The sequence below is a fragment of the Ipomoea triloba genome, chromosome 10 (genome assembly GCF_003576645.1).
Source record: "Ipomoea triloba cultivar NCNSP0323 chromosome 10, ASM357664v1".
NCBI lineage: Eukaryota > Viridiplantae > Streptophyta > Magnoliopsida > Solanales > Convolvulaceae > Ipomoea > Ipomoea triloba.
Window position 1 is genome coordinate 26,524,274 of NC_044925.1, and position 14,209 is coordinate 26,538,482.

The 14,209-nt window shown below is 33.4% G+C and overlaps 1 protein-coding gene across 2 annotated transcripts; it reads left to right on the forward strand.

Moving 5' to 3' along the window:
- The first annotated feature begins 11,185 nt into the window (after positions 1 to 11,185).
- LOC116032726 lies at positions 11,186 to 12,514 on the forward strand. Of its 2 annotated transcripts, none has more exons than XR_004100785.1 (2): positions 11,186 to 12,229; positions 12,343 to 12,514. XR_004100785.1 is itself a non-coding variant. In XM_031275429.1 (2 exons), the coding sequence occupies exon 1, from the start codon at positions 11,591 to 11,593 to the stop codon at positions 12,086 to 12,088; it is 498 nt and encodes a 165-aa protein (XP_031131289.1). In that variant the 5' UTR covers positions 11,186 to 11,590; the 3' UTR covers positions 12,089 to 12,136; positions 12,343 to 12,514. The 2 variants fall into 2 exon arrangements, 1 of the variants encoding a protein (XP_031131289.1); XM_031275429.1 differs by having other exon boundaries at positions 11,186 to 12,136.
- The last annotated feature ends 1,695 nt before the right edge of the window (positions 12,515 to 14,209 follow it).

The following is a 14,209-nucleotide window of genomic DNA, read 5'->3' on the forward strand; positions in this document are numbered from 1 at the left end:
TTTTTATTTTCCTTTTTTGAACTTAGATATTCTTTCCAGTGCTTCGTCACGGGCACTATTTTCTCATTTGCATCAATGTTAAAGCCTCAAAACTTGAAATAATTGACAACAAGTCCTTAGTCCGTGGTGTTACCATGAAGGACAAGTATGGAGATTGCCCAACCCTCTTGGTAAGTTGATCACCAACTTGAGCTCCTTTTCAGTTGCTACATGTATGTGAATGTGTACTTTTCAAACCGTGAATATATAGTATATAAAGTGTGAATATAGAGTTATCAAAGTGTGAATGTATAGCAGATGTAATATAATCACTGAAAATCTAACACTGAAATGTGTGAATCTGGTATTTTCAATCTGTGAATATAGAATACATAATCTGTGAATATACTGTTATGAATGTGTGAATGTGTAACAGTGGTAGACTTAAATATTTATGTACAGGTTACAGCTTTAAAAGAATACCTAGCACTGGGGTCATCTTCCCTATTCTGGAAGGTGGATGAGCTAACCATAGAGGTTGTGGACATGAGTTGGAAAGAATCGAAAAATTACATTGATTGCGGACTATTTGTAATGAGGCATATGGAAACATATAAAGGGACATTGAATAAATGGAACCCGGGATTCAAAAAGCAAGCAAACTTAAATGTAAGTACACAAATACTAGCTTTGAATAATTTCTTATCTTTTTTTTTTTTTGCTAGCATTGCAATAAAGTATTTATTTGATCTTGTATATTTGTAGGAAAACTTCTTAATTGGATTGAGGGCCAGGTACGCCGCAACAATCATAAGGTGGCGTGCCAACATATTGAAAAACATTGTGATCAAGAAAACCAAACTCTTGTACAACAAGAAATGAACAGCTTGTACTCAAATGTGAATATACAAATGTGAATATACAATAGTACTCAAATGTGAATATACATAGCTTTATATTCATAATTTCAAAACACCACATTCACACTTCTCTAACTATAGAATTGACCATTGACCATAATAATCTTAACTCTGTTAACCAAATTCACAACTTAATAAATCCAAAATCACAATTTCAATAATTATATTACTATCTGTTCTACATTCATAATGCGTAAACAATGGCAACACAAAATTCCTAATTCAGAAAACAACTTACAACTGCAAGAAATATCCAAATTGGTAGGCTTAAAACTAACTTCATGCCTTATAATATCTTTATCAGGACGCCAAACATGATACTTCAAATGACAGCCATCATCGAAAACACTATCTTGATGACAAGCAGCACCTTTCAAGAATTGTTCCTCAAACATATAATATATTTCAATGGTATATACCTCTCTAGCATGTGAAAGAAGTTTCACATCATCCATCATCATATTGGGCATGCCTTGAGCACACCGAAAATCCTCACCATTTTCCTTACTTCTCCATTCAGAAACAACGCTCACAAATGATGAGTAGAAATCACAAAGCCCTGCTGTCTTTGTTAGCTTCCTAGAAATTGAATGGTTTGTGGTCTCACTCCTTTGTGAGGATAAAATGCCACCAGAAAAATAATCCTTGTTAAATGCCGGGCACCATTTTTCCCTACAATCGTACAATTTTTCTAACCACGGATTCTTATGACACTTATAGTCAATCACCATCCTGAAAATCATAAGATCACAAAAAGGAAAAAATATACACAATTTTAGAAACTATATTCACAATCTGATAACTCTATATTCACAAATACACTCCTCTACATTCACAGTTTTTAAGATCTCTGAACTTAAGTCTGATAAACATTCACACATTCATAACTCTACATTCACAAACCCTATACTATACATTCACAGTTTCAAACNATATTCACAATCTGATAACTCTATATTCACAAATACACTCCTCTACATTCACAGTTTTTTAGATCGCTGAACTTAAGTATGATAAACATTCACACATTCATAACTCTACATTCACAAACCCTATACTATACATTCACAGTTTCAAACGTACACATTCACACATTTCAGTGATACTTGTTCAGTAATTATATTACTATATGTTCTACACTCACACATTTAGTACTCTAGATTCACAGCTTCTATACTGTATATTCACAAATCAATAAGTCATTATTTTACAAAAATAGTATTGAAAATTCAAACTCAACAGTGAATGAGTAAAATACAATAACATACCTTGACCAATACAACTCAAACTCAGCTTCGGTGTCTGTGTACTTCAACAAACAATTAAATAGATCCATGAAATTCCTATTGTTCCTAAGTGTCTTGATGTGCTTCTTTGAGTTCTCACCGATATGCCATATGCAAAGACGATGCCGTGATGTTGTAAACACTTGAGAGATGGCAGCAGCCATGGCTGCGCATTGATCAGTCATAATGGTTTGTGGACATATGCCACCCATAGATTTAAGAAATGCTCTAAACAACCATACAAATGACTCTATCCTTTCGTTCATCAAAAAACCACACCCAAACATAATATTCATACAATGGTGGTTCATCCCTACAAATGGACCACATATCATGTCGTACTTGTTAGTGCGATATGTTGTATCATGCACTAACAAGTCTCCAAACAACGCATAGTCTCGTCTCATTTGCCCGTCCCTCCAAAAAAAGCTAGTTAATCTTGCATCATCATCAACTTCAAAGTCAAAAAAGAAGTCAGGCTCATTACACTGCCTCCTCCTGAATATTTCAATCAACGAATTCGAATCAGTTCCATCCAAGCTCTTCAAAGACTCAGATGCCAATGAATTGTAAGCATCTCGATTGGTAAACCCAACGAGTGGAGACCCTCCTGACTGATGTTTCAAAAACCTTATCCCATCCGCCAAGGCAACCCCACTCTTCTTTAAGTCTCTTAAGTATGAAAGTTGATTGTTTCCCACGCTTCTGTGCGAACGAAGTAGGTGACTCTTGTCTTTAGTGCTTAACTTGTGGTTGTGAGCTTTCTCATGTTTTGTTACTGTCCACACCCCATTACCATCTACATCGAACTGAATATATGCGCCACACCCCGTCCTTAAATCAATCTTTGAATACGCCTTAACACTACTGTTTTTCTTGGACTTACTACCAGCCTTGGAGCACAAAAATGTCTTCATCTTAACATTTTTAGTAGACCCTTGGTAACGTTGCTTACCCTTCCTCACACTAAAACCAACTCTAAATGCATAATCGTTATACAACTCATACGCTTCATCACCATTACTTACTACAATACCCACCAAACCTTGATCAACTGCACATATGAAATATAACCTCAAGTATGGAAAAACATACCAAAGAAAACAAATAAAAAGCAATCTAATGGAAATATATTCTCTATGTAGAGGGCGGCGGGTAATGCCACACTATATATTCACATAAGCTATACTAGATATTCACAGTTAGAAAACAACAGATTCATACATTCCAGTGATAGTTGTTCAGTAACAGGATTACTATCTTCTCTACATTCACACATTCAATACACTAGATTCACATACCATATACTGTGTATTTACATTTTGAAAACTCTAGATTCACACATTTCAGGGGCAATATGTTTAGCAATTATATCAACACTGTTATGCATTCACACATTCAAAACTATATATTCACAAGTCCTATACTCTATATTCACACATCAAACACTATTACACACAACTACACATAAAATCGTAAATCAATATGAATCACTAATTTTACTCTAAAAAACAATTTTAAAAAAAAACCTGGAATTGAAGTAGAATCCTCAGCATTTATACAGCCTTGATCATTGCTTGTTGAGCCAACAACTAAATCCGCATTCACTACAAATATAAAAAAATAAAACAGAGTATAAGTGTGAATCTATAGTTCTAAATGTGTGAATCTACAACTACGTATCTGTGAATGTATAGTTGTATAAGTGTGAATCTAAAACTCAAATACATGGTTACATAATCAATCTAACCATAAATCCTAAATTCGAAAAAAACAAACATAAATCTATACAATTCATCAAACATGAATCCAAACTTAAAACCTGCAATCGAAGATGAGCCATCAACGTGTAAACTTAGTTGATCTACTGCCTCTGCCATCACTGCAAAACAGAGTATCAGGAAACAGTGTGAATCTATAGTTCATAATGTGTGAATCTATCACTATGTAGCTGTGAATGTAGAGTTGTATAAGTGTGAATCTAAAACTCAAATACATGATTACACAATCAATCTAACCACAAATCCTAAATTCGAAAAAAACCTGCAATCGAAGATGAGCCATCAACGTGTAAACATGAATCTACTGCCTCTGCCATCATTGAAGAAGAATTGCAAAGAAGAATTACGATGGTGAATGAGAGAACTGCAATGATGAATCAAACAAAGGCGATGAATCGTTTTGCGAGAATTGCGGCGATGATGAATTGTTTTGCGATGATGTTGCGGCGATGATGAATTGATTTGCGATGATGTTGCGGCGATGATGAATTGATTTGCAAAATCGCCTTCCTTCCTCTGCTCTGTTTCTCCCGCTGGTAGTCGACAACCGCCTAACGGCGTTAATTAACAAATTTTTTTTTTTTTTTTAAAAACGCCATAAAACGACGTCGTTTTTGACCCAGGTGCACCTTGCAATGTGCACCTGGGTCCACGGCATAATTTGCGNACTCAAATACATGATTACACAATCAATCTAACCACAAATCCTAAATTCGAAAAAAACCTGCAATCGAAGATGAGCCATCAACGTGTAAACATGAATCTACTGCCTCTGCCATCATTGAAGAAGAATTGCAAAGAAGAATTACGATGGTGAATGAGAGAACTGCAATGATGAATCAAACAAAGGCGATGAATCGTTTTGCGAGAATTGCGGCGATGATGAATTGTTTTGCGATGATGTTGCGGCGATGATGAATTGATTTGCGATGATGTTGCGGCGATGATGAATTGATTTGCAAAATCGCCTTCCTTCCTCTGCTCTGTTTCTCCCGCTGGTAGTCGACAACCGCCTAACGGCGTTAATTAACAAATTTTTTTTTTTTTTTTAAAAACGCCATAAAACGACGTCGTTTTTGACCCAGGTGCACCTTGCAATGTGCACCTGGGTCCACGGCATAATTTGCGTGCACCTTGCAATGTGCACCTGGGTCCACGGCATAATTTGCGCAAACCTTGCAATGTGCACCTGGGTCCACGGCATAATTTGCGCAAGGAAGAAGATGGGGGCAGAACCCTAAAATTCATAGATGAATTGGGAAGAACAGGTTTAAATAGGGAGGAAAGAGGCGGGAAAAGAGCGGTTCTGGTTTTGCATGGCAGAATGGGGCAAATTATTGCATGGACCATGGTCCACACAGTTGTGTGGACCAAAAATAAAAAATACATTATTTTTGTACTAAAGGTATATTATTTTTGTACTGTAGGTACATTATTTTTATATATTAAATAATGTATCTTCAGTACAAAAATAATGTACCTTAAAATAATGTACTTACAGTACAAAAATAATGTACCTTCAGTACAAAAATAATGTACCTTTTATTTTTGGTCCACACAGCTGTGTGGACCATGGTCCATGCAATAATGATTGGAATGGTATTTCCGTGTTTTATGGTTTACTCGGCTTACTTGTCAGTCAGGGCTTTGTGCTATGGCCCATTAACAATCCTCCTTTGCTATGTCGATTACTTTCTCTCCCTAACTTCTCTTTTTGTTCTTGATTGTTATGTTGGACAAATTATTTTGTGGACCCGAATTTAAAATACACAATTTACATATTGAATGTTCAGAATTTACACACTAAATTGTGAACATTCAGAATGTAAATAGACACGGGTCTACATTGCAAGATGGACCCAGGTCCATGATATAACTATTGCTCAATGCTCTACATCACTATATAATCTCATCTCATATTTTTTCTTCAATCATTTTTCTATTCTTCTTCCCTTTTGTGGGCCCTACTCCTCCGTATCATCTATTATTTTATTCACTTTTCTACCATTAATAATCTTAACTTTATAATCATAATTTCAAATTTCGATTTAAAATAAAATAAATTTAAAATTAAAATTGAAAATTTTAAAAATAAAATTACAAATTAAAAATAATAAAAGCAAAACAAAAATAATAATAATATATGAAGTCAAATGATTGTTGAGGTCAAAATAATAGCAAGTAGCCACCTCAAAGATGTTGTTTATTTTATTTTATTTTTTTAAAGATAAAATAGAGGGTGAGGACATCTGCGCGTCTTTTGTGACGCGTGAGCAACACACGCCATGTAATTGACACGTGTAGCCACGCACCACGTGATTGACACGTGTCTCCCAAACACCACGCAACCGACGAACATCTCTCTTCTCCATCCCCTCTCCTCCCCTTCTTTCTCTCATCATTTTGTGGTATTGTAGACGAGGCCCGAATCATGACCGACATTTTTTGTTTGAATAAAAAATTTAATGCTCGGATGTTTCCGGCCCATATCTAAAAACTGTTGACATGACTTGCTTTGGTCAGCCATCAGGGTAACATTATTAATTTTTTTTTTCTATTAGATTTTTTGTAACAATTTTTATGGCCACAGCTTGAATGTGTTATGAAGCGGAATTATGTCCAAAACTTAAACCTCATTGATGCGACACTTTTTATGGACCAGACGAGTAGTTATAGTGCCTGATGACGATGATCCTTGTATTGATTTGAGAACCATATTTGCCAACTTATCCACTACTTTGTACGTACGTTTTGTTACCATGTATATATGAAAAGTTTTTTAGAAAAGTGATTCACTTCTGAAATATGCTTTCACATTGAAAAAGTTATCAAAGTTTCACTCCTTATACATGTGCTCCCAAAAGGTTGAATCCCCAACTCCAAGGATCCCCGTGCCCTGACTCGACAAAACATCTCGAAGGATGTAAATCATGTTAACTTAACTGAACACAGAGGCTATATGGACTCCCATGTCCCGACCCGACAAAGTATATGGGAGGATGTAAATCATGTTAACTCAACTGAACACAGAGGCTATGATGGAACTTTTAATGGGTTTCACTACTCATACCCGAAAGACGGGTGAAGGAGAGATACATCGCAAGATGTATTTCAAAGTATTGATTAATTATGCGGTTGCAAGTAACACAAAACTTATGAACTTATATATATTTTTTTTGAAACACTCAATTCTTTACAAGATTGTATCTATTATATACTTTCTCAAGTTATTTCAGCCCAAAGAATTAATGCCCTCACCACCGGAACTTTCTCAATCTATTTCATTCCAAAGAATTAATGCCCTCACCACCATTTGAAATGATAACAGATGTGTCATCACACTACATAGTAGTTGGCACTTATGAACTTATTTTAAGTTGATTGACCCGTTGAGATATGCTCTAGGGGTTATAATGTATTATTATTTTTTAATTGTGAAGCTAGTAGGCAATTAATATTTTTAGTCATCAATTATTGAAGTATTACCACATTTAATCATTGTCATTTAATTTTGCTTGATTACAACATTGATTTTTATTTATTTATCAAAATTAGTTCTCCATTTAAAATTTTGTCTTCGCCTTTAACACAAAAAGACTAACATGTAATTTAATTATTCAAATCTCTTGCGCGCCCTACTATGCATTTTTTAAAAATCTTTCGTAAACATTTTTATTAAGTAAATGATGAAATTACATGACAACTTTCTTTATTAATAATGAAACTATATAAGTTTAGTATACTAAAAGTTCAGTTTTAATATATTATAAGTTCATTTTTAATATATTATATGTTCATTTTAGTGTATTGCATATTTATTTTTATTGTTACTATTTAAAAATAAACATTCAATAAATTAAAATAAATATATAATTAAAATTACACCTTATAATGTTAACTATGGTCTACGGTGTAATTTGACTGTGCGAGTGTAGTTGGAAAGGTCTGGTTTCGTTGAAAATCAAACCAAATATTGTACTTATGAGAACCGGATTCCAACCGGAACTTTGAAATTATTCCATTTGTGAAATTGAAATAAATAATTATTTGATTTGATGGCAATTTATAAAGCAGAAGAAAACAAACAAATGCAATGGTGGAAATGATAAAATAGTTGCATCTAAGGACAGTGTGATTGGACTCTATGGCAACTATCTAAAATCAATTATTGATTTAATATTTAATATATTAACAAAAGTACACTGTAAATATGTCATAAATTTAAAAATTGGAATATTAAAGCAAAGTAACCCAAAAAAAAACATCCCTCAAATGATGAATAATACTTCAAACTTAACTAGTCAAACTCATGAATGAGTATCTTATTTTGTCGTTATTGAGGTCTTATTGAACACAAACATGATTAATCTTAAATTCTTGATATATTATCTTAGTTGAATTGCTGAAAAGATCTATAGTCATACAAAAAAGATAAAATTGTTACCATGTTGATATTTGCAACATATTCTTTCCAAACCCTATCATATGCAAACCAGTTTTTTTTTTTTTTTAAGAGGAAAATGACCAATGTACTTCTGCTAAGTAAATTATTGTTACATGTTCTAATTTTATTGGAAGATGTAAATGGAAAGAATAAAATTTATTACCTATTTTTTTATCAACTAGAATGTGTTACATTAGCATAATTTACTTATTATGTGTGGTTGGAGACTATTACATATATGAGTTGAATTTTATCTCTACACATCCTCACGTTTTTCTCGTCACCTAAAAAAGCGTAATGAAAAGTGAGTATATACTATTACTTAAAAACATGATTTTTTTGCTTGCAAAAAAAAAAAACATGATTTTTAAACCTAGTAAACTAAAGTAATTACTAAGATGTTAATGCACTAGTAATATCGGTGAATAAAGGCTTATAATATATTTAAAAAAAATTTATATATGACACTCGAGAGTCAAACTCTATAAAAGATTAAGTATCAAATCAAAATACATAACTTCCAAAAAATCAAATCAAAATACATATATATTTTTTTATTTAAACATTTAACTGATCATATTGTGTTATCGTAAATATAAGACGACGACGTGGGAAGTGACAAACGTTGACCCACATAGGCATTGAGGGGTCCCCTTGTAGGCAAATTAAAGGCCAATTAAGTTTTTTGATTTGATGAGTTGAGAAGACCTCCCCGGCCTGATTATTATCATATCCTTACATAAAATACCCACCACTCTCTCTATCTATCTATCCATATATAGTTATATATATATGTCCAATCAGCATCGATCACACTTCCTCTTCCTGTATGCTGATAGCTGCACCCAATTATACTACACTGTAAGCATCCCCAATCTCTCTCCCTATTGTCAATTCTAGGCAGGATTATATTATTGATCAATAATCTTGCATGAACACATACAAGATGTTAATTAGTACGTGGATTAGCAGCGAAAGTTCTTGTTTGATATGTGGATTAAATATTCAATAATAGAGGATCTATTCCTCCTCATCACTCCTTACCTCGGTTACTCCCCATCTAGCTATCTCCCTTAATTTCATTTTCTGAAAATTATTTAGCTTACCGACAATAGAATTCATGTTAATACGGTGAGGCATGCATATATGTAAGTCATTAAATGTTGGGAAATTGTAGTGTTAATACGATATTTATACGAGGAATTAATTATCTTCTTCATCTTTATCTTTACCTCAAACAAGATTGGGATAATAATAATAATATGTTATTATTATTATTATTATTATTATTGGACATACATCAATACTTATGCTTATAACTAGTTTTACATGTGTATTGCGTGACTGATTTAATGTCTATTGATTTTATGTAGTGGTAAAAAATAGAGTTACACTCTAACATATTCATAGTATATGTTCAACAATTATGCCAACTCTAATTGGGATATGGTTCGAACTTAAGACATTCTTTATGAAAATCAATGAGTAAGTTAAAAATAATAAATAGTTAACAAAATATTCTGTTACTAAAATTTATATTGACGGAATACGAGGTATTTAGAAAAAGTAAATCACATAATAGAGAGTAAAGTAAGAAAAATAATATTTAAAAAAAATACTAAAATTAAAATAATATGAAACATTCATTCCAACGAATAATTGGACAAAAAGTGGGCATTAAATGTGATAAAATAATAAGCATAAATTGAAAGTGAAAATATTTTTTGATAAGAGTGACCTATTAATATTCTTGGTTTTAGCCGATTAATATAATTATGGACAACATAGACTGATTTTTTGCCTGCTAGAATCATAATATGAGATTCACCTAGTATATACATTTAAATAGTGATTCCAAGTTATCTTACTATTCAAAAAATAAAAAAGCGAAAATAATTTTAAAAAATTTGTCCAGTAATGCTAAAACTTGCAAATTATTAATAACAACAAAGTAAACACCTTTTAGCCTAACCTTACATTCATGTCAAATCTCAAATTAAAAACAACCTCCCCCACTGCAACTTGTCAAATCTCAATGTAAAATCAGCCAACCAAATACTTTTACTCCATTAGCACCCTTTCCTAGGCATACATCCTCATTTTTATTTTTTATTTTTTTTTAAAGTAACTCACTTTATGTGGTTTAATGCAAAGCTTAGTTGTCCTAGGTTGAGTTAAGGATAAGGTTACAAAAATCTGTGTAGTTGGCCTGCCCAATCTTTACTCTCCACCTTTCCCAATCAAATCCCACTCTTTTTATTTGCACATATATCTTTCATATACACATATATCAACAGTTTCAATGCATAGATAAATTCCCACTTCAAGAAAATCTCCCATACCAAATCAAATACTGGGGAGAACACGCTTCGATTCTCACAAGTAGCGATTCCACTTGAACAAGCTCCTGTGCTTTCCGGAGGCCGGATCGCATGCAGGTGGACCCAGACCCGGACCGTTAGATGGCCAGGAAAAGAACCCAAAAATATAAAAATTAAGACTTCATAACAAATTTAAGTGAAACCCCTCGAGATTGGGTACAATATTTTTGCTTATTATACCAACTTAAATAAGGAAAAAAAAGTTGTTGCATGTTTAACCACCATTTTCATCTTTTCCACTTTGTCTCAAAATCCTAGTACCACAAGGGTCTAGGGCATTATATTACCACTACTGTACTTTTTCTTTCTTTCATTTCCCTTTTTTTTCCCTTATGGGCTATTTGGATTCTTTTATAAAATTTGTAGTAACTACAAAAGAAACAGACCCACCCACCCACCATTGAGATGAGACATGAGAGCATGGGACAGAGTGAGAATGAGGGTGTCATGAAAACCATAATTTTCTTTTGTGACTTTGTGTTTCAGTTTCCAGTTTTATAGTTGTTTTTTTGTTTCAGTTATAGTACACTATTATTTCCATATCTGCCCATTGCTTGTCTTCTTCCCTGTGATCCTGCAGGGAGCTGAGCTAGCTAGGTTTGTTCGGAAGCCCTTGCAATCTGTGATTTTGCTTTGTAAGCCACACAGAACCAAATAAAAACCAGTACGAATTTCTGGGTTTTCACAACCTTTCTAGTTAATTTCTTCCCCTCCCTGGTTTTGTAGGGTTTGGTATGTAGGTTACCATTTATATATATTCACATATGGTTTCTCAAAAAGTTTAAAAGTGATTCTTGAAATGGAAGACTACTATGGCTGGGGGAACAGAAACAGAGGAAAGATGACAGCAGAAAATGAAGAGTTTCAGGAAGAAGAAGTGTGGGCTGTTAATAATACTGAAAGGGAAACCTCACCATCAAAGGTGATGATGAGGAAATCTTCTTCTTCTTGGCAGTTGCCGGTGGCTCCGAGAACAACGGGCCATGAACGGAGGTGCAGGGCGGAGCAGTCGTCAGCTCCGGTGAGTGTTCCTGACTGGTCCAAGATTTACTGCAGGAAAAATAATGGCTCCAATATGAAAGGAGATAATAATAGTGAAGGTGGGGAGGGAGGAGATGAAGAAGATGATGATGATAATGGGGTGGTCCCACCGCACGAGTACATAGCTAGGAGGCTTGCAAGAACTCAGATTGCATCTTTCTCCATGTGTGAAGGTGTGGGGAGGACCCTGAAAGGAAGAGACCTCAGCAAATTGAGAAATGCCATCCTCACCAAGACCGGCTTCCTCGAAAAATAGCATGTGTCCCACATTGATTACGGATGCAAACCCAGACAGATTTATAAGGTTCGGGTCAAATTAGTGCAAGGGTTCTTAGTCTTTCTTTATTATTCAATGCCATCCCGGCCCAGAAACCAGATAAGTCCTAGACCATATCATGTATGTGTTGGAAAATCAGCTGAGAGTGTGCACTGGGCATCTGGTGTCATCATTATCTTCTTGAAATTATATTATGTAGCAGATGAGATGTGATGTGTTTTTGGTTGTTGCAGGTGGCCATTTTTGAGCTGTTTTCTCAGGAGAGAAAAACCAAACCTACGGCGTATTATGTAGAGCACTATGTGAGGTTTTTTGTCTGTTGTGTTTGTGTCTTAATGGTTGTTCGTTCCTCTATCTGCTTTCTTGATTATATTTTGGAGTTATCCACTCCCATTTTCATTGTTGTTAAGAATTTTTGTGCTCTTATTATTTCTTTACAATCTTATTGTATAAGTCCGTACCGACATATGCTTATCCAGATTTCTGACCATAATAATAATGATACGTTTTATTTTTATTTTTCACTTTTTAAGTATTAAATCATTTGTTCTATGATGCAATGCACAGAGAGAATAATAATAACAATAATAAATGGAATTTATTTATTGTATGTTGTTGTCGTCTAAAAGTTAGATATTCTTATAAAATTCCAACTCACATCATACATACAATTTATATGAAGAGAGTGGAATGGAATCGGATTAAGATATTGAAACCAACCAAGTATATGATTGTTGAAGTTTAAATTAATATGCATGTTTAAACGCTTTTACGATAATAGCTTTTAAATGGTGTATGATAGAAACTCCACTAAATTACTAATGTAAAATGATTGAAACCTTTAGTTGTCTGGAATTATGAGTTTCAACTCAAACACTTTTTACTTTTTCAATCTCAAGCTTATTAGACTCAAATTCGATCTAGGTCAAATTAGTTGTAGTGTTTGGGGTTTGATTGAATTTAATAATTTAGACTCAAAATTGACTTATTATTTACTTATTTTTATAAAGTTCAAGTTTTTAATCGATTTATTTGGGCTTAAACTTTTAAGTTTGAGCTTGAGTTTGAACCGTATTTCTAAAATTTTGCTATTAAAATTATATAAAATATATTATGTTTCTATTTAATAAGTTACGAGTCAATAGTTTTTAAACTCTCTTTAAAAAAATACTCCAGTTTTTAAACTCAAAACTCAATTCAATTATTTAACAATGAGTTATGCTACATCTACTCTCAAATTTTACTTCCTAAATTTTATTCACTGATATGGCGAACACATATTAAATTACTTTTTTCATGTAGGTCCCAATACAAATATCTATGCTCAAATTTGGTTCATAAGAGTACACATCATATTTTCTTTTAACAAATATGTTTGAACTTCACTCAAGTTCTAATTTGATAAAACTCAAATCAATCAAAGTGTAACTTGACTATTTTGCCCCCTGGCATTTAAAACAAAATTGTACAAAAGTTCAATGGCATGTATACATATGTACATACATAATGTTGGGTTGGGATTAATGGACTCAAACTGTCAACAACAATGGCTAACGTCAACAAGCATCACCGTACCATATCACATGATATTATTTCTCCAAAAGGCGCTATCGCCACAAGAATATATGGTGCACCTTTATTCACGGTACTTGAAAATAACTCACCATTTGTACCAAACAAAATATTGTCTCTATTTTCATCTTTTGTTTCTCATGAAAGAAGGGAGAAATCCAGAAGGCAATATTTACATGTCACCTTAAGAACTATCTATCCTAGCTCGGGAGAGTCCAATTTGACCTTTTGCAGGGACTTGTTGCAACATTAAATTAAAGGAGGCGATATTAAGGGACTTTTGTAGGGACTTGTTTTTAAAGATCTTGTGGTCTAGTGGGACTCGATTACACGATATTGACTATTTTCATTTGATTGAGAAATCTGGAAACGAGAATTTAACCTTTTGGAAAGAAAGTATATAATTCAACCCCTCATGCATCAAAGGTAGCCTTATCATTTCAAGGCAAAAATGACATATTTAAAGAATCAACCTCAGTTACTACATTGTAATAGAGTCAGTAGTACTAAAAAAAAAAAAAAAAAAAA

Bases quoted from the DNA above. Each gene is read 5' to 3' on its own strand.
- LOC116032726 (XM_031275429.1), top strand. From the start codon at position 11,591: ATGGAAGACTACTATGGCTGGGGGAACAGAAACAGAGGAAAGATGACA.